Source organism: Arvicola amphibius, chromosome 8 (genome assembly GCF_903992535.2).
Source record: "Arvicola amphibius chromosome 8, mArvAmp1.2, whole genome shotgun sequence".
Classification (NCBI taxonomy): Eukaryota; Metazoa; Chordata; class Mammalia; order Rodentia; family Cricetidae; genus Arvicola; species Arvicola amphibius.
The window spans coordinates 53,063,815-53,088,135 of NC_052054.1; the positions used below are offsets into that span (position 1 = coordinate 53,063,815).

Here is a 24,321-nt window from a genome sequence, read left to right on the forward strand (position 1 = left end):
TATAGGCTGACCTTGATATCAACAGGACTGTTTACTGCGGGGATGTCATAGAAGAACACCTGTTGAATGGCCACCATCAAAGCATTCTTCTGAGCAGTTTGGCAGGCGAGGGTCACTTGCATATTTTCCACTCCTGAATGGAGCAAGAGCTACAGGAAGGGAATACGAATGTGTTAGAGATCGCTCCCAGAGGGAGGAGAAGCTGATGATGGGACTCATGGCTCCCTTAAACAGCCAAAACACACAGGACTAGAACTGAGGGGTATACTGGGCGTCCTGTTACTCAACTGTAGGACTGTGCCTGCTCTTGCCTGGTATACACCAGGCTGGTGGCCTCCAGGTCTGGATTGCTCTGTTGCTGGTGGACACCAGGCAGTTCCCCTGTGGTCAGGGGAGGGTTCTGATAAGCCCCGGGGGCTCTGAAGCTGCCTCTCAAAAGCCCAGATTAGATTGAAGTCACCAAGAAAAATATCCACAAAAAGGGCAAAGGTATTTAAAGCAAGATGAAAAATAGCACCAGGCTTTAAAGATAAGACAAAAGCTCCAATAACAAGTGCATACTCTAAAAGCTTCCTTTTCATCTCTAACAGAAGTTATTACGTGTGGGCTGCAGTCCTCATGGTTCAAGCCAGACCTGTACAAGGCCAGCATTACTAATAATAAAGGAAAGCTTTTCTTTTGTTTGGATCAAGCTCTCATGTAACCCAGGCTGGCCTCAAATTTAAAATTGCAGTGTAGCTGAGAATGGCCTTGAACCCTCAATCCTCCTGCCTCCATCCCCCCACACCTCGCCCCAGTGCTGGGATTACAGGTGTGTGCCATGATATCAGGTAAGGCTTGGAGAACAGGAGAATAAATTGCTTTGCTTTGTTTTAGCTTCTTTTTCAAATTTTAGCATCTTTTCTAAGGAAATACACAAAATCGTTTACCTTGAGGATGGCGTCTTTTGTATAGCAGCTGAACTTGCCAATTTGGTTGTCACCCAGCTCAGCGATGGCTAAGTCAAGGGCAGGGGCGGAGTACCTGGAATAAGAGAGGTGGAGCTGGCCTGTCCTGACACGCCTGTCAGGACATGCCTATCTGATAGCACAGGGCGGCATCTGGCCAGATCCAGGATGCCAACGGTAGCAGCAAGCTGGACTTGGTTATGGTGACCACTCCACACTATGAGACGTTATCTTTTCTTCATCACCCCCTTTCCTTCTTACTTTCTTGACCACACCTGTTCATGACCCCCCCCATTAACCCCTTCTTTTGAACACCCGTAAATGGCATCTACTTCTTGCCCTCTTGTGGCTCCAGCAACCATCCAACCCGTTCTCTACACAGTGTTCTGGCCTTGGGGCATAATCCTTTGTAAGATGTGACTTTCGGGCAAGTAACTTGGTACTGATCAATCTTTGTTTTTTCATCTCAGATGGGACTGTTAGCTACGGTAGTATTAGGGCAACTGTGAAGTTGGTACGCACGCATGCGCTTTGTGAAGGGTGAGTCATCATGTCATGGTGCCTGCATGCTACTCTTTGTCACTCCTGAGTGACAACTTCAGGAAACAGACATATGTAAAAGTAAGTCAAGCTGCAAGCTCTCTAAATGCACAAATCACTCCTTCTGGAAGGCTCTTCTTCCCTTGAAGCAAGCCTGGACATTCCTGGGAGGTCCAGTCACCACTTGCCCAGACCACAGGGCCGCAGGAAGTTTGTGCCAATAGGTAGACTCTAGCCATTTCCCCCCCAGAAGTATAAAAAGGCCATTTCGGGAAGAACCTGAGTACAGCGTGGCTCCTCAGCGGCAGTTGGAGGCTGACCTCACGTGAGGCCGCACCACCCTTCCTTCCTTTCAATGCTGGTCCTGTTTTAGCCCGTGAGGTGAAACAGAGCAAGAGAAAATTCCCCCGAAGAATTATTTGGCAAAGTCAAATAATAGAGACATCTTTAATAGTCAGAAACAAACAAAGGGTAGGTAGGTTGAGGAGGAGAAGGGAGTAGAGGAGGAAGAAGAAAAGGAGGAAGAGAAGGAAGAGGAGGAAGAGGGAGGAGGGGGAAGAGAGGAAGGAAGACAGAGGTTGCTATTGCCATCTTTCCAGTAGAAATCAAGAATGCTGCTAAGTAACCTAAGGCACACGTGGGGCAGTAGCCTTGCTTCATCTAGTAAAGAGGATTGCAACCCTAATTTTCAGGGGGTAAGAAACCAACATAGCTTCCTGTCATGCTAACCTCTTTCATTCCGGCCCATGCTCTGAGGAGTCTGCTAACCTAACAACACATCTGAGTCAAATTTTGAGCAGTGATCTATATTAGCAAAGATTTTTCTTTTCCTCTGTGGAACCCCTTTCTCCTTCCTTGGGGCAGAGCCAGTGCCAGGAATCTCCAGGGGCAGAGCTGGGACCCTGGGAGAAAGGACAGACAGACTCTGGAAAGAAGTGGGGGGGGAGGGGAAGCTGGCCCTCCGATGGAGAGGAAGGAGAGGTTCCTAACTACAGCTGAGCAGATTATGCCTGTCTCTGAGAAGAGTGGTAAAGGCTGCCCCTGGGCCGTGAGAAGGCTTGCACGTTTTGGAATTGGTTTCCAACGAAGGAAACTAAGATGTCTGCATGTGAGCTCTGTGCTCTTTGGTACAGATGCAGAAATGGAGCTGACTTCTTCCTTGTCAGGGAAAGTGGGAGAGGAGGCCGGCCCTCATGCCCTTTGGTCACCTGAGAAACCAGGAAGCTATGGTTTCCTTGGTATTCTCTGACTCGGTTTCATGTGGTTTTATTTTCTTTTTCAATTTTCATGTGTGTGTGGCTATACATATGTGTATGCAAGTTTCCATGTATATTCATGTATATGGGTATATGTGTGTGGATGACTGCTCACACATGTAGAGGCCCAAAGTTGGTATTGAGGACTATCTCCATCACCTCTCCCCCTTGTTCAGTAAGGTAAGGTTTCTCAGTCAAATCCAGAGCTCACAGATACAGCAATTCCAGCTAGCCAGCGTGCTCTGGGTAGCACCTGTCTCTGCCTTCCACCTTCTGAGGCTGGAATTACAGGTGGGCCACCATGCCCATGAGGTATTCCCATGGGTTCTGGGGATCCGAACTCCGGTCTTCCCAACCTGATTCTGTGTTTTTAAATCCAGTTATACCTTTGATTGAAATGTCGCTTTTCCCCCTTATTAAGAAAGAAAGAAGAAAGAAATGGCATGGTGGCAGATTACATCCAAGGAAGAGAATTTAAAAACGCAACCCCACACGCATGACTCACTGGGTTACCCGGCACCAGGACAACACTCTCATCTTCGGGGATGCTCACCTGTCCACTCGACTGCTGTCCTCCAGCAAAGACGTCATAAAGACAGGAGGGGGCGGGTCCACCTTGTCCTTGTGTGATGCAAACTCAAAGTGAACAGGCCTCAGGTACAAATGGAATTCTTCAAAACCCATCTCCTGTGCCAGCTCCTTATACAGCCTTAAAGAGGGCGGGGTAGGGGCAAGGGTACATTTGTTACTGCTTTGTTCTGAAAGACAATTAAGTCATGAGGAAGAAAATACACAAGATTAAGCAGGAACACAAAATCAGACCAGGGCAAGCCCAGCGTTATGGGAAGCAAACGATCCAAGACCATCTTGTGCAGCGCTTCCTACTAGGTCAGGCAGACAATGGAAGAGTTGAGGCAGGAGATGAGCTTAGGTACCACCTCAACTCCACTTCCCGTGGAGTGGCCGCTCTGCTTGGAACCCTCATGAGGTCACTGATATTCCCTCAGAGCAATGTTCACTGCCTCTTCTCCCCTCCAGAGTCCTCAGCACTTTCCTGGAGAGCACCCCTGTTTCCTCTCCCACACTGGCCATGCTCCTGCCCGATGACCACCCTTCCCGGGCTTCACTGACTTCCTAAGTACAGATGTGGCCTGGGGTTCTAGCCTCATGCACTCCAACCAGTCCCTAAAACCATTTCCTCATGTAAGACTCGGTGACCTTCAGCCCTGTCCTAAATCACCTCTGACTTCATCCAGATGTCCATCTGTCAGCTCAGCCTTAAACATTCATGATTCTCTCCCTTTCTCCCAACACTTCCAGTCCAAGCCAGTTCTCGCCCTGGATCAGTGTGCCAGTGCTGTCGCAAAATATCACAGGCACACATCAAGTGCCCAGCGTGCTAAACAACAGAAATCCATTGTCTCTCAGTTCAGAGATCAAGATGTGGGTGAATTGGTTCCTTCTAGGGCTCTGAAGGAGAGAGCTGCCCCATTCCTCATTCCCTAGTTGTAGATGGTGTCTTCTCCCCACCTTCGTCTGTGTGGTCCGTGTTGAAGTTACTCTTAGGAATTCAACAGTCTCCTGGATTAGGATCTAACCCAATACCTCCAGTTCAACTGGCTATCTCTTAAACAGATTCTCCCACCTTGAGGTAGTAGCTCGTGATCACATGGGTTTTAGAGGGACCCAGTTCTATCCATAGCATCATCTCCTCTGCTGCTTTCCCTGATCCACTTAGAAAGAATAAATTATTCCCTTTGCTGTGCTCCCAAAGTGCCTTTTCAAATTAGAAGAGTCTCATTGTTATATATCATGGGTAACTTTTACATTACTAGCTCCTGAGAGGCTCACAAATTGTAGAGAGTGGTGTCCCAGAGGCAGTAAGTTTGACTAGTAGCTCAGTTTCTGTTCCTACTACTACTTTCTAATGCAGCGATCTGGGGCGAATTACGTCATTATTCTAACCCTCTACTTCCTTGCTAATGAAGTGTTCTTACTTCTCTCATAGGGAGAGTCTAAGAACTTAAGGAAATACTACACAGAGTCCCATAAAGACGTGAACAAGCAGGTTTTACGGTGGCTGGTGGATAGCTGGGCTGTCTATGCCTGCCGGACTTCCCACGGGAATCGAAACAGCACTATGTGTATTGGAAACAAGCCCTGTAGTTCCTTACAGTCTCGTCTTTGAGAAGGTCTTAGCACTGTCTCTTACTAAAACCTGAAACGGGCTTCATTAGCACCTCTCCAGTCTTACCTGCTGAGCCCCCACCCCTCTCCAGACCCAGTTGTTGCCACAACACAGCCTTCTCTCTCTAGGGCCTCTGCTAAGTAAGTAGCCTCCTTGTATGCAAGAGAAAATTCACCCCAAATTGGTGGGGCTCAGGCCCCAAGGGCTGTGGCTTGGATGTCTCCCAAAGTTCACGTGTTAGAAATCTAATCCCCATCACAAGAGTCACTGACAGAGACTTTTAGGAGACAACTGGCTGTGAGGGCTCAGCTGTCAGTGAAGAAGTAGGCCAGTTATTGTGGAAGTGGGTCCTGACGATACAGGACATCACACCCCACTCCCCTCCTCTCTGTCCTCCCCTGCTGCTTCTCTCCCCACTCCACCCACAAGCACACGCAAGAGCATGCTCTACTGTCCATCTGTCTTCTGTCTCGGGCTGATGCAGATGTGGACCTTGGTCTTATCAACATCCAGAACTATCAGACACAGATCGCTGTTCTTTATAAAATGGTCCAGTCTCAGGTAGTCTGTTACACTAGCACAGACTACCGTACCAGGTCACGTGATATCCCAGTAAACAGCTTAGCAGGGATTTTGTCTTGGAAAGCTGACAAATCAATATTAAACATCCAAGCACAGGACTGCACTGATTGGGAAGACCATGTGGGTACCCACTGGGAGACTCCTGCCATTTGGACGGTCAGAGAGGCTCATATGGAGCCTGGGAAGTGAGGAAGGAACAAGGTCACCGTTTCAGTCTGGTTGCCCTAGGGAGAAAACGGCAAGGCTTGAGACTGTGAGCCCTAGACCCTCGTATTTCGTCCCCAAGTCCTTCCGTGTAGCACCTGTCCCCACTCACCGAGCCAAGGATGCGCTCTCCACAGTCATTTCTACCAGTCGGTGGCGGAGGGTCAGGAGTTCCAGAAGTTTCGAAAACGTCTCCAGGAGCAGTGTGTGGAAATCTTGGCCTTGTCTCTGCCCTTGGTCTGTCGCAGACCTGAGCGCAAGCAGGCCCACCTCCTCCACGAGGAAGGGATCACCCATCACTTTAGCTGAAAAGAGCTGAAAGCAAACCGAGGAATTTGGAAACCCAGAAGGAGAAACTTCACATGTACTAGAAGGAAAAAATGCTGTCAGTGGCACAGACTCTGGAGGTATCACTTCCTGGGTCACCTAGCAGACACCAATAAATAACCACTTCTTAATAGGGCTGCCCAGGGGGTATAGAAGCTAAATACACACAGTGGTATTCTTTTCATTATGGTAGTAGATGTTGTTTTTATAAATGTTTTTGCTTAAACATGAAAAATGGGGGAGGGGAAACTAAATAGAAATAAAAGTCCCTAATTTAAAAAAATATGTAAAAATTGGAAATATAGTTCAGTGGTCAAAATACTAGCTGCTCTTCCAGAGAACCTAGGTTTGAGTCCCAGCACCCACATGGCAACTCAGAACTACTTGTAACTCCAGAACGAGGGGATCCAATGCCTTTTTTGGCTTCCATAGGCACCATATATAGGCTTGCGGTACACAGACATACACATGCAGGAAAAAGATCCATACACATAAAATAAAAAAAAAAAACTTAAAAAATGTTTTGGTGGCCAACAACATTTTCCCGCTATTTGTTTGTTTGTTTGTTTGTTGAGACAGGATTTCTCTGTGTAGCCCTGGCTGTCCTGAAACTTGCTCTATAGACCAGACTGGTCACAAAGTCAGAGATCTGCCTGCCCCAGGCACCCAACCAGTAATGATTAATGTCTGCATGACCAAGGCCAACCTCAGAATAGTTTTCAATTAAAATGTGTACTTTCCTCTTCTGTTACAGTTCTCCATGATTTTATATTGTTATAATAAAGTTAAAATTAATTCTCACTTAAAAATTATTTTAAGGCTGGAAAGGTGGCTCAGGGGTTAGGAGCACTTCCTGGTGTAGGAGGTCCTTCTGTTTGTGTGTTGCTTTCATTGGTTAATGAATAAAGAAACTGCCTTGGCCTAGCTGATAGGGCAGAACTTAGGTAGGAGGGGAAGACAGAACTGAATTTTGGGAGGAAGAAAGCAGAGTGAGAGAGCTGCCATGGAGCCGCCAGATTCAGACATGCTGAATGTTTACCAGTAATCCATTGTCACGCGGCGATACACAGATTAATGGAGATGGGTTAAATCGAGATGTGAGAGTTAGCCAATAAGAGGCTAGACATAATGGGCCAGGCAGTGATTTAATTAATGCCATTTCTGTGTCGTTATTTCAGGTGTAAGTTAGCCAGGCGGAACAAGAGCCCGTTCTCCTTGCAACAACTTCTTGCTCCTCCAGAGGACCCAAATTCTGTTCCCAGCACCCACATTGAGCATCTCACAACCACTTGGAGCTACAGCCTTAGGGGACCCAGCGTCCTCTTCTGGCCTTCATGGACACCTATAAACATGTGGCCTAAATTCTCTCTCTCTCTCTCTCTCTCTCTCTCTCTCTCTCTCTCTCTCTCTGTCTCTCTCTCTTTCTCTCTCTCTCTTTCTCTCTCTGTTTCTCTCTCTGTGTGTCCCTCTCTCAGACACACACGCACACAAATAAAATAATAAAAATTTAAAAACAAAGTATTTTAAAAGATGATTTTGGTTTAGGCAGAAGAGGCAAGGACAAAATGGTGGCCCAAGGAGCAGATGTCTCCATTGTATCACAAGTGGCTGGAGAACAAGATCAGTTTGGAAGCCCCGGCTCAGCATTCAAAGCCGAACAGAAAAAAAAAAGAATTAAAATACAAGTAGAGACAGGCCCTAAGTCATCAGGCTCTACTTTAGGGGAGCCAGCATCCTCTTCTGGCTTCCAGAGGAATTTGGGTCCTCAGGAGGAGCAGGAGGTGCTCCTAACTCCTGAGCCATCTTTCCAGTCTTAAAAATAAATTTTAAGAGACAATTAATTTTAACTTTATTAAAATAATATAAAAGCATAGAGAACTGTAGCAGATGAAGAAAGAACCCATTTCAATTTGAAGCTATTCACAGGCTGGCCCTAGTAGTGCAGTCATCAGCCTGACACACTGACCATTTTGGCTCTCCAGTGTACCTCCAACTCTCCCCAATACACAAACACACTGTGTATCACTGCAGAGACCATGAGAAAGGAGAAAATAGTTTTCACATACCTATGCAATCCTCCATTTACTTTTAATTATACTGACATCCTTAAATACTAGCTAGAAGTTTTGTCCCAAACAAAAATCACATAAAAATATTGGCAAGGTTTGTGACTGTGTTCTTTCTCTGGCCAAATAGAGGGGAATAGCTCCAAACAGCAAAACAGAGCTAAACAGAAACATCTGGAAGGAAATGTTCTCTTTGCCAAGTACCCAACTGTCTTGGCAGAAAACACCCACATCTCTCTGGAGTTGTGCGCTGTACCAGGCCTCGGGCCTGGCCGGGGTGAGCCACAGGTCCAGGGCGAGCTGCAAGACGTGTTGTTCCAGCTGGGCGAGCCCACTGGGTGATGCAGGCTTGTGGGCGTGGCGAGCCTCACGCAACAGGTGCTCCAGGGCTTGAGGGATGAGCCCAACCAGACCCAGGGAAGGGTGGAACTCCAACAGATGGACATTTTCTGAGGTTGGGCTTGAAGAAGGGAAGAAATGACAACTTTTCACAACAAAGAATAAAGCTATCTTTCGGGGGAAGATATCTGACTTTTTATCTTTAAAGAGCTATAACACAGCCCCTATAGGTCCAGGGCCTTCTAAAGACCGGGGAAGTAATCGACCAGATAATGCAGCTCCTTGTTTTACCACGGGCCCTGGAACGTGGAAAGAAACTGACATATTTTCCTTTCCTCTCCCCAAACGTTAATGAGCAAAGGCAAGTTTTAAATTCTCTATACTCAGCTGGATTCCTCCGCATGCATGATAAGGATACTGTCTTTTAGAATACAAGAGGACAAAAAAATCAATAAAACACTTGTTTGAGTATTATGCTTTTGGAAATAAAGGATGCAGAACAAGTCAACGGTCTTCCTGCTTTAAAACTGAAGAGCACAGCTACTTCCAGCCGAGCCTGTGTAAACGAGCTGCTCTTACGCCTAGATCTTAAAGCATATTGCTCAAAACCTGGAAAGAAGCCTTGATCAAGCAAATCACAGCGGGTTTGAGACTCGGACAGCTTTTAGCGTTCATTCTAACCTTAGCCCGCTCTGCCAAAATCCATTTCCTGAACAGCAGATCCCTTGTATAGCAAAATGTACACACAGCTGGTGGCGGGCTCTCCACGGTGGAGACCTCAGGGCCTCAAGGGGTCTGTGGGGGAAATGCAGGGTGTGGGCTGGACCTTTTTCTTCAGAAGGTAGAATCTTAGCTATTAGCTCTTACAGGACGCTGCCTGTGACCTACTGTGAGGTCTCTTACATAAAAGCTGTCTTTAACGTGCACTTATGGGAGCTCGGGCCACGCCTGTACTCACATCTGTTTCCTCAAATGTATGTGCCGGGTACTGGTTGAAGCAGGACAGTCACTCCCCACCATGGGGAGGCAATGGGGAGATTTTGATCTCAGGCTCTGCTGCTCTACTTGGGGTCTGTCACCTCACCATTCCCTCTAACTTAAAGGCAGGAGGGAATGGCAGAAGGAGGTAATCACATTGAGGAAGGGGAAAAAAATGTGCACCCACTCAGAGTGGTCTCCGGAAACAGAATACCGCTCTCTGAAGGGGTGATGCCCAGAGGTTCATCGGGGACAATTCTCTGTGAGAGGAAAGCAATTCCTTCCAGAGAAACTTAAAACACACCAAGGCTTCGGACACAGATACATGAGCACAACTCAAGGGCTCCCGCATCCACATACCCTTGAGTGGTCCTTTAACACTCACTACTTTGATTCAAGACTGCGTCCTTAATGGCTCTAGAAGAGATTAAACTGAAATGCCTAAGGCAAGAGCAACTTACCAGCTGCTGTTGCTGGAAACAAACTGTTTGCAAATTTCGTTCAGGGGAAGTCCGAATGTCTTGAGAGCGGGCTGATCCCCTCGCCAGAGTGTCCGCACGTATTCCCGCTGCTGCTCTAGCTACAGAGAATAAACATTCCCAGGATGCACCTGAGCCATGAGCCTGGACCAGAGGATAAACCCCCTCTATCTCTGTCGCTTTGCTAGTTCTCACCCAGACATGGTTTTGAAGACTTGTTTACAATGGAACATTCTGGTCTCTAAGTCAAGGGCCAGCCAAGGAAGGGAAAGTCAACCAATTTGAAAAAGCAAAAGAAAGCTTTACCCAGTGGCATCCTTCAATCCCAGCACGGGGGGGGGGGGGGGGGGGGGAGCAGACACAGGTGGATCTCTGTGAGTTTGAGGCCAGCCTGGTCTACAGACAGGTTCAGACCAGCCAGGATACAGAGTAGAAGTCTAGCTCAAAAATAAAATAAAATATAAAGAACAAAAGCCAGGTATGGTGGTGCATATCTATAACCACAGCCCTGAAGTAGGCTAAGGTAGGATTGCCAGTTCGAGGCACACCTTAGGCTACTATGTAAGACCTTGACTCAGAAACCAAAGCAAACAAAACCAACCAAACCAACCAAACAAAAATCTTTTCTACATGGGAAAAAAATCCACAGTTTTATACACCAGTATCTTGGAAAGATGCACCATTTATTGACGATAACTCTATGATCTCATAAGAGACAATGTCCTCAATTCCTTGTGGGTCATTAACGGCAGTTGAGGTTTAGGAACCTCCTTTGAAGGCTTCAGTTAGGCTTGGAATTCAGAAGTGCGAATGAGCTTACAAACAGACATTCCGAAGCCCAGAAAACCCAGATTCTGGACCCGCAGTGAAAGAAAGCTACTTTGATACCTGGCTTATGTCTCCCACCGTCTTCTCAGACGGAGGCATTGGAGCCCTACTCACCTGATGGCTGAGGATGCCCCTCAGTAGCTGCCGGTGAAGCCTCAGGCAGGCACAGTCATCTTGGTAGGCCTTAGTGAAATATGAGCAGCTGAGATCAAACTTGGGGCGTCGGTGCATAATGTCGGTCATAGCTTGTGCCAAGGCGAAGCGCTCTTCTGTGTCCAGCGTGTGCTGGTAGGCTTCAAAGTAACTATCGAGAAGCTGAAAATAAGTGTATGGTCAGGGAACAGCAGAGGCAGCTCTGGGGCCAGCAGACAAGATGGGAAGCTCCACTCTGGCTTCTGACAAGCCCTGGGGCATTCGCCGAAGAGAGATGCCCAAACCTCTGGGTGGGTAGTGGTTCGGGTATGGGCAGATACAGTAAGATCTGGTTCAGTTGGTAAACCCACGGAGTAAAGGGGGCAAGAGCCGGAGCCCGTGCTGCGGAGCTAGAGCTAGACTTGAGTTTGACCGTTCCTTTTGTTCTGTCCTTCCCCTGCTCTTTACAAACAAAAGTAATGCTATGTCGTTGATATAGCTCTGCTCTTCAATAATCGCTCTCCAGTAAGACTACACTCCAAAAGTTTGCCATTTCTAGAGGCCTACCCTCTTTCCGTAGCCTGGTTATAAGAGTAATACCTCTCCACAATGTATGCCTCTTGCTAGGATGGTACACAGGCCCCTAGGTCTATCTCCACCTTTTATTGTTTTTTATACGATTATCAGGTGAAAGCATTTTATGACATATCTTCTTTTTATTTTTTAACTGATGACACACCGAAATACAGATCCTGCTGTGGAAATGCCTTCAGCCAATAGCCTTTAAGATACTGACCCCCCTGTTTGGGGTGGCCCCATGTACTATAAATGCAGACAAAAAGCCCGGGGGCCTCTTGGCTGCTGGAATTGGTTCGAGTTCCAGGACCATGAATAGGACTGCATATCATTGCTTTTTCTGTGAGTCTACCCCTCAGTAAAGAAATCCTTATACTCCATTCTGGGCTGGTGTAGGACTGTTATCTGAATTGCAACAAGATCCCGCTAAACGAGTTTTACTGGGGTTACTTATAGGAATAGAGGTGAGGGGTTACTTACAGAAAAGAAATGACTCAAAGTCAGCTGCACCCCTAAGCCCATCCCAGCACGGGTGACAGCTCCTGGAAGCTGGAAGCCTGGGGCACACTGCACAGCCCACACCAGCTCGACAGTCCCTTCCTGGGGGCTCGCTTGTCTCCTCTTGGCAGCCTACCCGTCTTTGTTTCTTCTAATGAGTTATCTTTTCCCTGCACACACATTCTGTTTTACTTATTTTTGGTTTTGTTTCTAAAAATTAACATTCAAGGGCTGGGGAGACGGCTCAATCAATGAGTGCTAGACTTGCAAGCACAAGAACCCGAGTTTGATCCTGAGTCCAGACTAAAAAAGTACTGTGCCTAGTGGTGTCCCTTTGTAAAGCTAGCTCTGGGCCTAGTGGTGTCCCTTTGTACTGCTAGCTCTGGGCCTAGTGGTGTCCCTTTGCACTGCTAGCTCTGGGTATAATGGTGTCCCTTTGTACTGCTAGCTCTGGGCCTGGTGGTGTCCCTTTGCACTGTTAGCTCTGGGTATAATGGTGTCCCTTTGTACTGCTAGCTCTGGGCCTGGTGGTGTCCCTTTGTACTGCTAGCTCTGAGGAGGCAGAGACAGGCAGATGCCTGGGACACACTGGCCAGCTGGCATAACCTACTTGGTGAGATCTAGGCCAATGGCATCTGAAAATGACACCTGCCTTCCATATGCATACGTGTCACGAGCACCGTACCCATGTATCCACACACATAAATATGTACGTATGCATACACACATACAGAAATCATGAGCTTGAGACTATCATTGTCGTTCACTGTTTTCATTCATCCCCCCCTCCCCTGGCTCCCCTTTGCTGGCCTGCTTCCCTACAGTGCTCCCCCGTTTTGGTTTCATGACACATCTACTCTGTGACTGACTTTACACCCACCCTCCCTTTCTCTGTCTCATTGTCCCTTTCTAGCCTCATGTCCTAAATACCCAGACCCACATACAAAAATTAAAGTCTGGGATTTGCAGGCGAGAGAAAACACACACGTGTCTTTCTGAGTCTAGGAGAGTTTGCTTAACATAATTCATATTTTTATCTATTTTTCTACAAACAACATGATTTCATTCTCCTTTATGGCTGGATGAAATGTCACTGTGTTATGATAGTGGCGGTATCAGTTTCCACTCCCACCAACAAAAAATGAGGCTCCCCTTCCCCGTATCCCCATCAGCCTCACTGCCATTTGCTTTCTTGTGTTAGCCATTCCGACAGGGCTGAGAATAGCTTTTTAAAATGCTATTTGGGCCAGGGAGATGGATCGGTTGTTCAGAACGTCTGTAGCCAAGCCTAAGGACCTGGGTTCGATCCCTGTGATGTGCTGACGTGGTGGAAGGAGAGAACTGAGTCGTCCTCTGACCTCTGCGTGTGCAACGTGGCACACACAGGCAAAGTATATAGAAATGTAAGAAAAAATAAGCTATTCGGTGGCTACTGGGTCTCCTCTTCTCAGAACCTCTGTTCAGTTCAGCTGCCTAGGTATTGACTGGAAGGTTGATTTCCACATTCCTGCTTCCTTGCGTGCCCTGTCCTCTGAAGACCCCCACGTGGACACACAGCACTGACTTTCGTCAGTTTGTTTTCCAAGGTGCAGGCGTGGAATGGCCGAGTGTGGAGGAGAAAGATTTTTTCTCCCTCTTTTGCACAAGAATGTTAAGCACTCAAGAGTGAACAGACACTAGGAATCAGTTGTCATCCATGAAGAGATGTTCACATCTGCCTGCCCAATGTCAGGGCTCGTGGAGGATGAAATGGGATACTTCGGTGAGTACCCATGAAGCTTTGCATGTCAAATGTCTGTCAGGGCTCACAGGTTTGAGCATTTGGTCTCCCGCGGATGACCCAGTTTTGAGAGGTTGCGTGCAGAAACTTTGAAAGGTGGAAGAAGTGGATCTCGTGGTGTGGGCCTTGAAGTTTGTAGCCCAGTGTGACTTCCTGCCCCACCACCACTTCCCGTTGTGCTGAGATGTGAGAAGGGAAGGAGCCCTAGCTATGCTCTCCCTCCTGCTCCATGGAGCTGTTTGCCTCCATGCCTTCCAGATCAAGATGAATTACATACGCTCAAATATGGAAGCTAAACAAATCCTTCCTCCCCAATGTTGCATCTTTTAGGCATTTCATTACAGTGCCAAGAAAAGTGATTGAGATGATGCTTAAGCTTCGAGGATGCCTGTTCAGGAAAGGTACCAAATCCAACTTCAGCATGAACAGGAAACCATCAAGAGGAGCCTGAAGCTCAGGCTACCATGGCAGGGGTGCCAGGGGCTAGAAACTACACTTCACAGCATGGAGCCGGAAGTGAAGAACCATGGTCATTCCTCTGTCCCTAAGTTCATCCCACAGAAAACAGAAAAGCAATGGTGGTCTCAGTGACCTGATTTCCTCACCCAAGATCCACTCGAGAATAACAGCCAATTGTAAAGTAACAGAGGACTTAGAAGAAACGAAGGAGTAATAACCAGACAGGCTGAGGTTGCCACTCGGCCATCCCAGGGAGAGATTAGGGAGGAAACATTTACCTCCTTAATTCATTCTGGCCCAAAATGAACCCTTTTGGTTGAGCCGGGACAATCCCGGGAGCTGGTTTATGGTATTTAAACTCTTGACCTGTTTTCGGACAAAGAACCCAATTGTTGGCTATTTGGCTGGCAAAGTTGGCTAGGGAGAGAGTTCTTTCTGGCGATCCCAATCTGGTGAGGACGGGTTACAGAGGACCAGGTAACTTAAATGTTTGCTATTGATGACATCAGTAAATAAGAGCATAGGATGTCCAAGTAGGCAAGATGGCTCAGCAAGGAAGGCACCTGCCACCAGGCCTGAGGACCTAAGTCCAATCGCTGGAAATCTCATGAGAAAAGGCAAGAGCACAGTCCCCTAAGCTGTCGTCGACTTGTCTGATGTGAGCAGGCATGCATGCTGAGCCTCTGTCCTGAGCTCCAGTCCTGCTCCCTCCAGAGAAGTCAGAATACAGGACGTCCACCAACTTCGAATTTCAGATAATAGCAAATGTTCCTTTAAGGGAAGCATGTCCCGTATTGCGGTGTTTTATCTGCACAGAAGGGAAACGGAACTTAGACGAATAACATCTTTTCCATCTTTAGGCTCAGCTGAGAGAAGGTCTCAGGTGGATCAATGCATAATTCATTATTTGGTTATGAATTCCTCCCCAGTGAGGGTGGGGCAGGATCTTTCTGCCTCACGGGTTCTGTTTGTCATCTGTTTGCTAACTGGCCCGTTTCCACTTAAACTCCAGGCTGGTATTTGCCTGAGAAGTCTTCCTCACCTGTCAAATTCCCCTCTGTGTGTCAAGGGCCAGCTTTTGGCAAAGTGATACACGGCACACAGGGAGAGTAACAGAGAAACGTTGGAGAAAATAGGAAAGCAGACAAAATAACAACACGTCTCTCTCGGTTTATTTTATTTGTGAGATTATCTCAGTTACTAAGTTTATCTTATTTGTAAGCTCTAAGATTTATGGTAACTTTCAAAGTGTTTTGGGTCACACCAAAGTGTCAAACAGAAAGACAATGCTAGACACAAATTGCCACAGAATCTCTCCCCTTGCCACAGGGCTAATACTTGACAAAGAACCTGCTTGGTGACCTTGGGGAAGTAGGATACAGGACAGCCTGACCTAGGAGCTGCCACACCGACTCTCTGGCTTCTCTTGTCCCCCAAACCACTTCAGTTGACATCAACTTTAATTTTATGAGTTTCCATACACACAGTGGTTATTTTAAGAACTCAAAAGAACCCAGTATGTCCAGAAACTTCTTAAGTGGTGATACCAATACATTTAACCATCAGAAACAGCCGAGGAGACTGGGCAATGCAGTCAGTGCAGGGGTCAGAGATCAATTGTACCACAGATGGAAATTTGACTTAGTCATTTAAGATAGGCTCTTTGGCTAGAATGTATGACTTGGAAGACTATAATTTACTATTTTGGAAACCAAAACTCAGTTTCTATAGGGAACTTATTCTCAGGGTAGGATGGAGGGGGTATTTTCAACCATTGTTTTAAATAAAAATCATTTCATAGACCTTGGAAGGAAAAGCCAGGCCGCTATAGACCCTAGAAGGAAAAGGCAGGCCACTATAGACCCTGGAAGGAGAGAGCAGGCCGCTATAGACCCTGGAAGGAGAGCGCAGGCCACTATAGACCCTGGAAGGAGAGAGCAGGCCGCTATAGACCCTGGAAGGAAAAGGCAGGCCACTATAGATTCTGGAAGAAGAAGAAAGTTTGTACCTGGAGTAATGAATTTGTTTGTTTACATTTAATACAACCAATTACTGCAAGCTGGTCATGATAAGGTTTCACTGGCAGGTCAAGGTTATCTGTGAAAGGGACAGTCTTCCAAAGTCTGTGGCTTGCACCTACTCAGCTCAGACAGATGTTTCCAAATGACCAGTGACCTACATGCATCTCCATGAGTAACTGACCAAAAGAGAGAAAACGGTTAACCATCCATTCTGCTATAAAAACAGTTAAAAGAAACCATTTCCACTTCCCGGTTTTCAGACCACATCACAGCTGTGGCAGTCCGGTTTCCACACCCCCTCCACTTCCTGATAGAGTCCTGTACAGCTGCCCCTGGCCACCTGAGAGCTGGGGTTTTGAGGGATCGTCTTCCTCAAAATTTACCGTGCTCCACGTCAGTGGGCTCCCGCCAACACTTTCCTGTTGACTCTCCCAAAGCTTTCTTCCTTGTCGGCTTCCGTCTGTCTCTTTGGCTACTCCTTCCGTCCCACAGCCTGCCCCATAAACATAGGTGTCACCAGGGTTCATTCAGACTCTCCAACCTTTCCCGCTCATTGCTGTCGCTCAAGATCTGCGGTCAAGTCTCAGCCCGTATCTACTTCTTGGCTTTAGACCTAAAACATCCCCCTCGATGACTTCTGTCTTTGAATACTCTTTCATCTTCTTCCTTAATGACACCCTCTCTCCTCTTGCACTCTGCTTTAGTTAGTAGCTTCCTTCCTGACCCCTTAGAAGCCCTTTCAAATCTCTTTTTACTCTTTCCTTCCAAAATCCATATCCAATCCCTAACTCCCACCATGCCCCCTTCAGAGTGACGGCATCTGCTCCTGTTTCCTGCTCTCAGCCCACATCCTTACTATCAGGTCCCTTCTAAGTCTCCAGATCACCACTGGATACTTCTTCTCTAAAGGTTTTTATCCAATCCATCCTCTATGATGGCACCAAGATAGCAGTTGCAAACAAAGCTGGGACGATGGTTCTCACCCATGGCTCTTCTTCACTTGTACAAACTATGGGCCACAACTCCGTCGTGTAACTGAATATAGAGATCACACACACACACACACACACACATACACACACACATACACACACACATACACACACACACACCACCAACAACAACAACAAGAACAAGAACAACAACAACAACAATAGCAAAAGGTTTCAGAGTACACAACAACTAAAATTAGCTCAAAATCAAATTCATATTGGCAGTTCTCACACATGTTGCACCATGCAATTTCTCTGTGGGCCAAGTTCTAAACACACAACGTGCATACTTCAAACTGTTAACATCATCCTGCCACACAGTGCCAATGGACACCTCCTCCGAAACACCCTGCTAAGACTTGAGTCCGTTGCATACTATAAACTGCAGTGTTTACTATATAAGTATTCCGTTCTTAGAAAAGCATAAAGCTTGAATTATGAGGAAAAGGTTATTTTTACTGGTTTCCTGCTGTCATTCCTCAGCATGTCAAATATCAGATTAGTGTATCTTTGAATTGGAGTATATTAGATAAACAAGGAGAGACATTTAATTGGTATAGAAATTTTCTTTTGTTCTTTTTTGTTGGTGGTGGGTTTTTTGAGACAGGGTTTCTCTGTGTGACAGCTCTGGCTACCCAGGAATTCACTCTGCAGTTACTTTTGTTCTTAATAAGTGGCAGAACCACAATGTGCCCAAGAATCATTTTTTAACTATTTTTTATTTTATTTTATTATCAGTAATGTTTGATTTGTCTATCTATTGTACATAGGTGTATGCCTGGAGTTGTGAATTTTTTTTTTTTTTTTTTTGTTTTTCGAGACAAGGTTTCTCTGTGGCTTTGGAGTGGAGTTGTGAAATTTTTCTTGGGCAAAATGTATTATAAGTGGGAAAAGTTCAAGAAACCCAAGTTGTCCAATAAATTTTAAAATCAATGATTCACAGCCCTTATCAATCTGTACCCAGAACAGGCTGATATGTAAATCCTAGGCATTAGCACCCTACCAAGAAAGGATTCCCACTGGCCATGCCCCATGCGACATAGGCATTTCCTATGCTTAACAATGGAGCACTACAAAAGCCATAAAAAAAACAATGGCTTCTTGAAATTTGCAGGCAAATGGATAAAACTAGAAAAAAAAACATCCTGAGTAAGGTAACCCAGACCAAGAAAGACAAATATAGTATGTACTCTCTTATAAGTGGACATCAAACATAAAGCAAAGAATAACAGTCCACAACCCCAGAGAAGCTAGAACCCCCATCCTGAAACAGATGTAAACAGATGCAGAGAGCTACAGCTAACCACTGGGCTGAGCTCCCAGAGTAGAGTCAAAGAGGGGGAGGAGCGATAATACGAACAAAGGGGAAAACCCACAGAATGAGCTGACCCGAGCTGGTGGACGCTCACTGACTCCAGACTTGGGAACCTGTATAGGACTGAACTAGGCGTCCTGAATGCAGGAGACGATGGTGCGGCTTGGGCACTACGTGGATACATTGGCAGTGGGACCAGGATCTAACACTAATGCATGAACTGACTTTGTGGAGCCCACTCTCTTGCTCAGCCTAGGCATGGGGTGAGGGTGGGAGGCTTGGTCCTGCCCCAAAGAGGTGATAGACTTAGTTGACTTCCCAGGGGAGGACTTACCCTCTTTGAGGCCTGGATGCGGGGGGGGGGGGGGGGGGGGGGAGGGAGAGCGGGGGGAATGTAGGAGGAGAGGAAGGAGGGGAAACTGAAAAAAACTAAAAATAGAGGAAAGAAGAGAAAAGAAGGGGGAAAAAAAGAATCGTTCTCAACCGGTGGCGACTGCACACACCTTTAATCCCAGACTCAGGAGGCAGAGGCAGGCCTATCTCTGAGTTTGAGGCCAGCCTGATCTACAGAGTGAGTTCCAGGCCAGCCAGGGATACACAGAGAAACCCTGTCTCAAAAAAACAAACAAAACAAAGCAAAACAAAAACAACAACAGAAGAGTCTTTCTCTGTCAGACATCTTATGAATCTTTAGCAGTGAGATCAAGTGTCTATCCCTCTGGGAAGATTTAACAATTTTCGCAACTTTGACAATCCCCAAACACGACAAATCTCTCCTTCCACTGATGTCCCCCAGCTCTTGAAGGTGCCCCAGCTACACGGATGCTTTGATTAGAGACTGGATAAACATTTATACACCATAATTTCTCCTTCTCTATGATCTGTAGAAATGGTGCTAAGACATCAGTATTTTGTTTGTTTTTTTTTTTTTGTTTTTTGTTTTTTGTTTTTCGAGACAGGCTTTCTCTGCATAGCCCTGGCTGTCCCTGAACTCCCTCTATAGACCAGGCTGTCCTGGAACTCAGAGATCTACCTGCCTCTACCTCCCTGTGCTGGGATTAAAGGTGTGCACTGCCACAGCCCAGCTAACATCAGCCCTGAGTGTCTATCCTGGAACTCCCAGTCAGAGGCCTTTTAACCTGGAAGCCCATGGCCATCATAGGAGCCCTTAGGATAAAGGGTCTACCTTTGTGAAAACCTTTTACAGGCAAGACCCGAATACCTTCCTTAGATTCTAAGGGCCTTAAAGACATGTCATTTCTTGTATGTATCTATAGATATCCAAAACAGCACATAGCAAGGTAAAATTTTAATTTTAGTTAAAAAAATAACAAAAAAAAAAAAACCCTTAGCATGGGACTAGAAAGATGAGAACTGACTGGGTGGGAAAAAAGAGCTTGGTGCTCTCTCGTGGACTTGAGTTCAATTCCCAGTATCCACGGCAGGTGGCTCTCAGCGCCTTTAGCGCTAGTCCCAAGAGCTCTAACAGCTCAGGTGTGCGGGGCCCCTCATACATAGTTAGAAATAAAAATAAGCCTTTGCAAACCCTCTCCTCTCAATGGGTGATGATTGGGAGGGCAAAATAGTGAAGCCCAGTTCACCTGCCAGTTACATGTGGTACCAAGATGTGAGCCCCTGACAATGCGCATGGTGACTGTGCAGATGGCAGTCTTCGTTGCGCCCAGCCTCCTGGCTACGGAGTTCAGCACTTCCTGCTCCATGGCCACCAGCATAGTGTAGCGGCTGTGATTGGCCGGTCACTTTGCCTCTGCTGAGGCTTGTCTCTGTGACTGCATGATGGGCGTGAGAGATCACCACCCATCCTTATTAAGAGCATACACGTGCTACGAGGAGAGACCCACAGAGTCCTCTGACTGACAGATTATGCCTGCAACGTAAAGTCGTGTCCCATCATATTTTATTTTTTGTGATGAAGAACCACAAGGAAAATAAAACTTAACTGGGCCTGGTGGCACAGGCCTGTAACTCCTGCTACTTAGTTAGGAAGCTGATATAGGAGGACATCTCATTCAAGGCCAGCCTGGGCAACTTAGTGAGACACGTCTCGCCAGAAAAAGTCAAAAGAGGAGTCCGGAGAGATGGCTCTGCAGTTTAGAGCACTTGCTGGTCTTACAGAAGACCGGAAGTTCAATTCCTAGCTTCTACATGGTGGTTCACGACTGCGACTCCAGTTCCAGGGCATCAGGTGCCCTCTTCTGGTCTCCAAGGGCACCAGGCATCCATGTGGTATACATACATGCGTACGGGCAAAACATACATACAAAATAAAGTAAGACTAGGACTTGCCTAGAGTGAACAAAGCTTGGGTTCAGTCTTCAGCAACTCACACACACAAATTAGCACATACACAGTGTTTGAATTATGTGGGCAATAAATTGAAATTAATTAATTAGCCCTTTATTTATTTGCTTTCTTGAAAGCATCCCTAAAAGTCTCAGTTTAACAACAACAACAACAAAACTAAAATTAAAAAACCTGTCTTGTTGCAAGCGAACTTTGGTGTTTAGTTTTGTTTATTTTTCCTTTGAGACAGTCTTGTTATGCAGCCAGCTGGCCTAGAACTCATCTGTAGTTCAGGTTGGCTTCAGACTTGCAGCTATCCTCCTGCCTCAGCCTCCTGGGTGTTGCAATTCCAGGTATAAACCACCACAGTCGACAAAAAGACCTTTAAGAGACATTTCACCTTCTAGGCATCATACCTGGCGTTTGCTTTCTAGAAGATTCGCTTCCCAGGTCCACAGGTCATACAGCACAGCAAATCTGTCCACACTGGCATGAGCCCAGCCCCAGCGCTGGCTGCTCTGTGACTGGCTATCCTCTCTGTGACCTGGGAAGAAGCCAGCGGGAATGGTTAGAGCAAGGCCATTCAAGCGCTCCTTCTCTGAGGAACTCAGACGATCAGCTCCACTTGAGGAGTAGATCTGAGCCCGTGACTGGGTCTCAACTGAGGGAGCCGCCTGTGAAGACCAGGCCTGGAGTCCATGCTTGTTGACTTCTGAGTCAATAGTAGTTTTATTTTTACTTTCTAAATTTAAGACTAATTTTAGTAATTTCTATTTTTTTTTCCGTTTGGATATAGAACCTAACCATAAAGCCTTGGCTGGCCTAGAACTCGCCATGCAAACCAGGCTGGCCTGAAACTCACAGAGATCCACCTACTTCTGCCTCCCGAGGGCCAGGATTCCAAGTGTGCACCACCACCCCTAGCTCAGTAATTTTTTGTCATTGTGAATCAAAGTCTCATGTAACTGAGGGTAAACTTCCAGCCTTGCTAGCTCTACCAAACAAGTAGAGTCCAGGCATTACAGAAGCATCTGCCATGCCCATGCCGTCTGTGCTGGGTATGAAGCCCGGGGCTTCCTGCATTCTTGGCTACTGTACCAACTAAACTATATCCCAGTCTTTTAAAGAGTGTTTAGAAGTAAAACCAGTTGGCATAAAACCCATCTAAAATGTCCCTGAGTTCATAGCTTTAAAGGCAGATCATACACTTCTCCTTTTTCAAAAACTGGTCTCTGGTGTTTAGCAACTGAAACTGATATACTATTTCTCTCTCTCTCTCTCTCTCTCTCTCTCTCTGTCTCTCTCTCTCTGTCTCTCTCTCTCTCTCTCTCTCTCTCTCTGTCTCTCTCTCTCTCTGTCTCTCTCTCTCTCTCTCTCTCTCTCTCTCTGTGTGTGTGTGTGTGTGTGTGTGTGTGTGCGCACACGTGCACACCAAAGATCAAGAGGTCAACCTAAAGTGCTGTCCCACGGGAGCCCCAACCTTTTGGGGATGTGTTTTGGGTTCTCTCACTGGGACCTGAGTTTCACCATGTACGATAAACTGACTGCTCTTCAAACCTAGGGACCATCCTGTCTCCGCCTCCAAGAACAGGTACTACAGAGTTTGCTTTTGGGCGTGGGGGAGGGATGAACTCATATCCTCAGAATCAAAAGGCAAGCACTTGTGCTGACTGAGCTGGCTCCCCAACCCTATTATTTTCATTAACGTTAACTATGTCAAAAATTTCCAGAGAGCCTTCTAAGACATCCCTTAATTATATTAATTGCCATGTTAAATCAGCAAAGTTAATCATCATCACCGTTTGGCAGAAATATTTTCTATTGGATTAGTGTTAGCGTCACTGTGAACATGATTATTGCTTCCATTTTATAAGAGGCCTGCTTCGGGAAAAAATACTAGAAGGCCAGAAACATCCAGGTGCCAACATGTGAGCTGAGTAATGACTAACTCCATGATGGGTGTTTAGCAAGAGCCAGGCTCTGTCGAGGGGCCTTTTGGGCAGCAGAAAGCATTTCACAATGAGTGACTAAAGCCCTACTAGCCAGCTTCAGGGAAGGATGTCCTCGTGGTTAAATGTGTTTCCACCGAATTAAATTCTCAGCAGGCAGAAACAGTCACATCGGAGGATCAGTTAATATGGACAAACGTTGGATGTAGCATAACCAGTGAAAATGAAAGCTAAGAACTAAAATGAAATGTTCTAGAAGGTTCAGGGCCAGATTCACATATTCATGGTTGTAGCGATGACCGCCTAGTCGAGTTTGTTCAGTGTCAATATTAAATTAACTCCACCTGGGATCTCAAAGCTGGCGGTCAAACTTCCTTCGAGAAGCTTATTTGGACACAGTGAAGGTGAACTATCTTCTGTCACAGTGTGTATGCATTTGGGCACAGCACAAACCCCTTCTAAACTCCCCTCCTGTACTCCAGTGTGTCTAGACATTCTTAGCTCTTTCCAAATGCAATAGGAAACCTCCTGGGAACTATCCTTACCTTACCTACTCTTAAAATTGGAAGTTTAGGTGGTGTCAAAAAGAAGCAAGAACAGTGATATGGGTTGCTGGATTAGCCCAAGTCATGAATCCTCCTTCTGGGGCTTCTCTGGCATTCTCTTAGCCAGATCCCCCAGCTTGCCCATGGTTCCTGTTAGGAATCAATCCAGTGATGTCTCTTGCTTCTGAATTCAGTCTCCTTGGCATCATTGGCTCAGGAGAAACATCATTCATTGCACTTGCTTCCTTTGCTTGCCCCAGGGTGCTGTACTGCATCCCTTCAACCCAGCGGGAGATGTAGAATTTCCCTGGGTGATATGCAGTCTAACAACTACAAGAATTACACCTGATTCCTTAGAGAGCACAGCTCCATCACAAAGGAGAGTTGAGCCCCATGCATGCACGCACTTGGGTCAGGGATAGTGTATGCTTACTCAAGTTTTAAAAAGTATTGTTCGGTCATTGATTTGTGTGCTTTTGTTTGTGTATCTGCTTGTTTTCAGTATTGGAAATCTACAAGAGCCCTGTGCACAACAACCAAGGACTCTACCCTTGAGCTTCATCCCCAACCCTGGCCAGTTGATTTTTTTTTCTTTAATCTGCCTCCTTACTTTTTTCTTTCTCAATGTAATGGCTGGCAATGAGCAGCAGTTCTGACTCCAGACCCTCCAGATCCTGCAGGGCAATGTCATACATGACATACAGGCCAAACTGGTCCTGAGTGTGGACACAGCCAGCCTGCATACTGTGGAAGTCGTCCTGGTTTTCAGCTTCCGAGAACTCCAGGAATTGCATGCTGTGGACCTGGGGAAAGAAGGCCAAACCCAAACCCCAAAGTTACTGGAAAAGGGAGAGTTATATTTTGTCAGTCCCAACGGCCCAGGCAGTGGGTTTCTCCTCCCACACAGCGGACTGCTGAGGCACAGCCAAATGGGAAGAATTGAATTATATATATATATATATATATATATATATATATATATATATATATATAAGCTTCTGTCAAACACTGCGGAA

The 24,321-nt window shown here is 46.4% G+C and overlaps 1 protein-coding gene across 1 annotated transcript in view; it reads right to left on the reverse strand.

Annotated features, from left to right (window-relative positions):
* The window catches only part of LOC119821713, a 179,439-nt gene that overhangs the window by 87,664 nt on the left and 67,454 nt on the right, over nucleotides 1-24,321 (reverse strand). The window contains exons 15-23 of the mRNA XM_038340846.2: nucleotides 23,916-24,108; nucleotides 21,228-21,355; nucleotides 10,849-11,049; nucleotides 9,889-10,007; nucleotides 8,342-8,570; nucleotides 5,830-6,032; nucleotides 3,297-3,452; nucleotides 930-1,023; nucleotides 12-149 (exon numbers count right to left, since the gene is read on the reverse strand). Coding sequence (XP_038196774.2) covers nucleotides 12-149; nucleotides 930-1,023; nucleotides 3,297-3,452; nucleotides 5,830-6,032; nucleotides 8,342-8,570; nucleotides 9,889-10,007; nucleotides 10,849-11,049; nucleotides 21,228-21,355; nucleotides 23,916-24,108 — 1,461 coding nt within the window. The remainder of the gene's footprint in view (nucleotides 1-11; nucleotides 150-929; nucleotides 1,024-3,296; nucleotides 3,453-5,829; nucleotides 6,033-8,341; nucleotides 8,571-9,888; nucleotides 10,008-10,848; nucleotides 11,050-21,227; nucleotides 21,356-23,915; nucleotides 24,109-24,321) is intronic.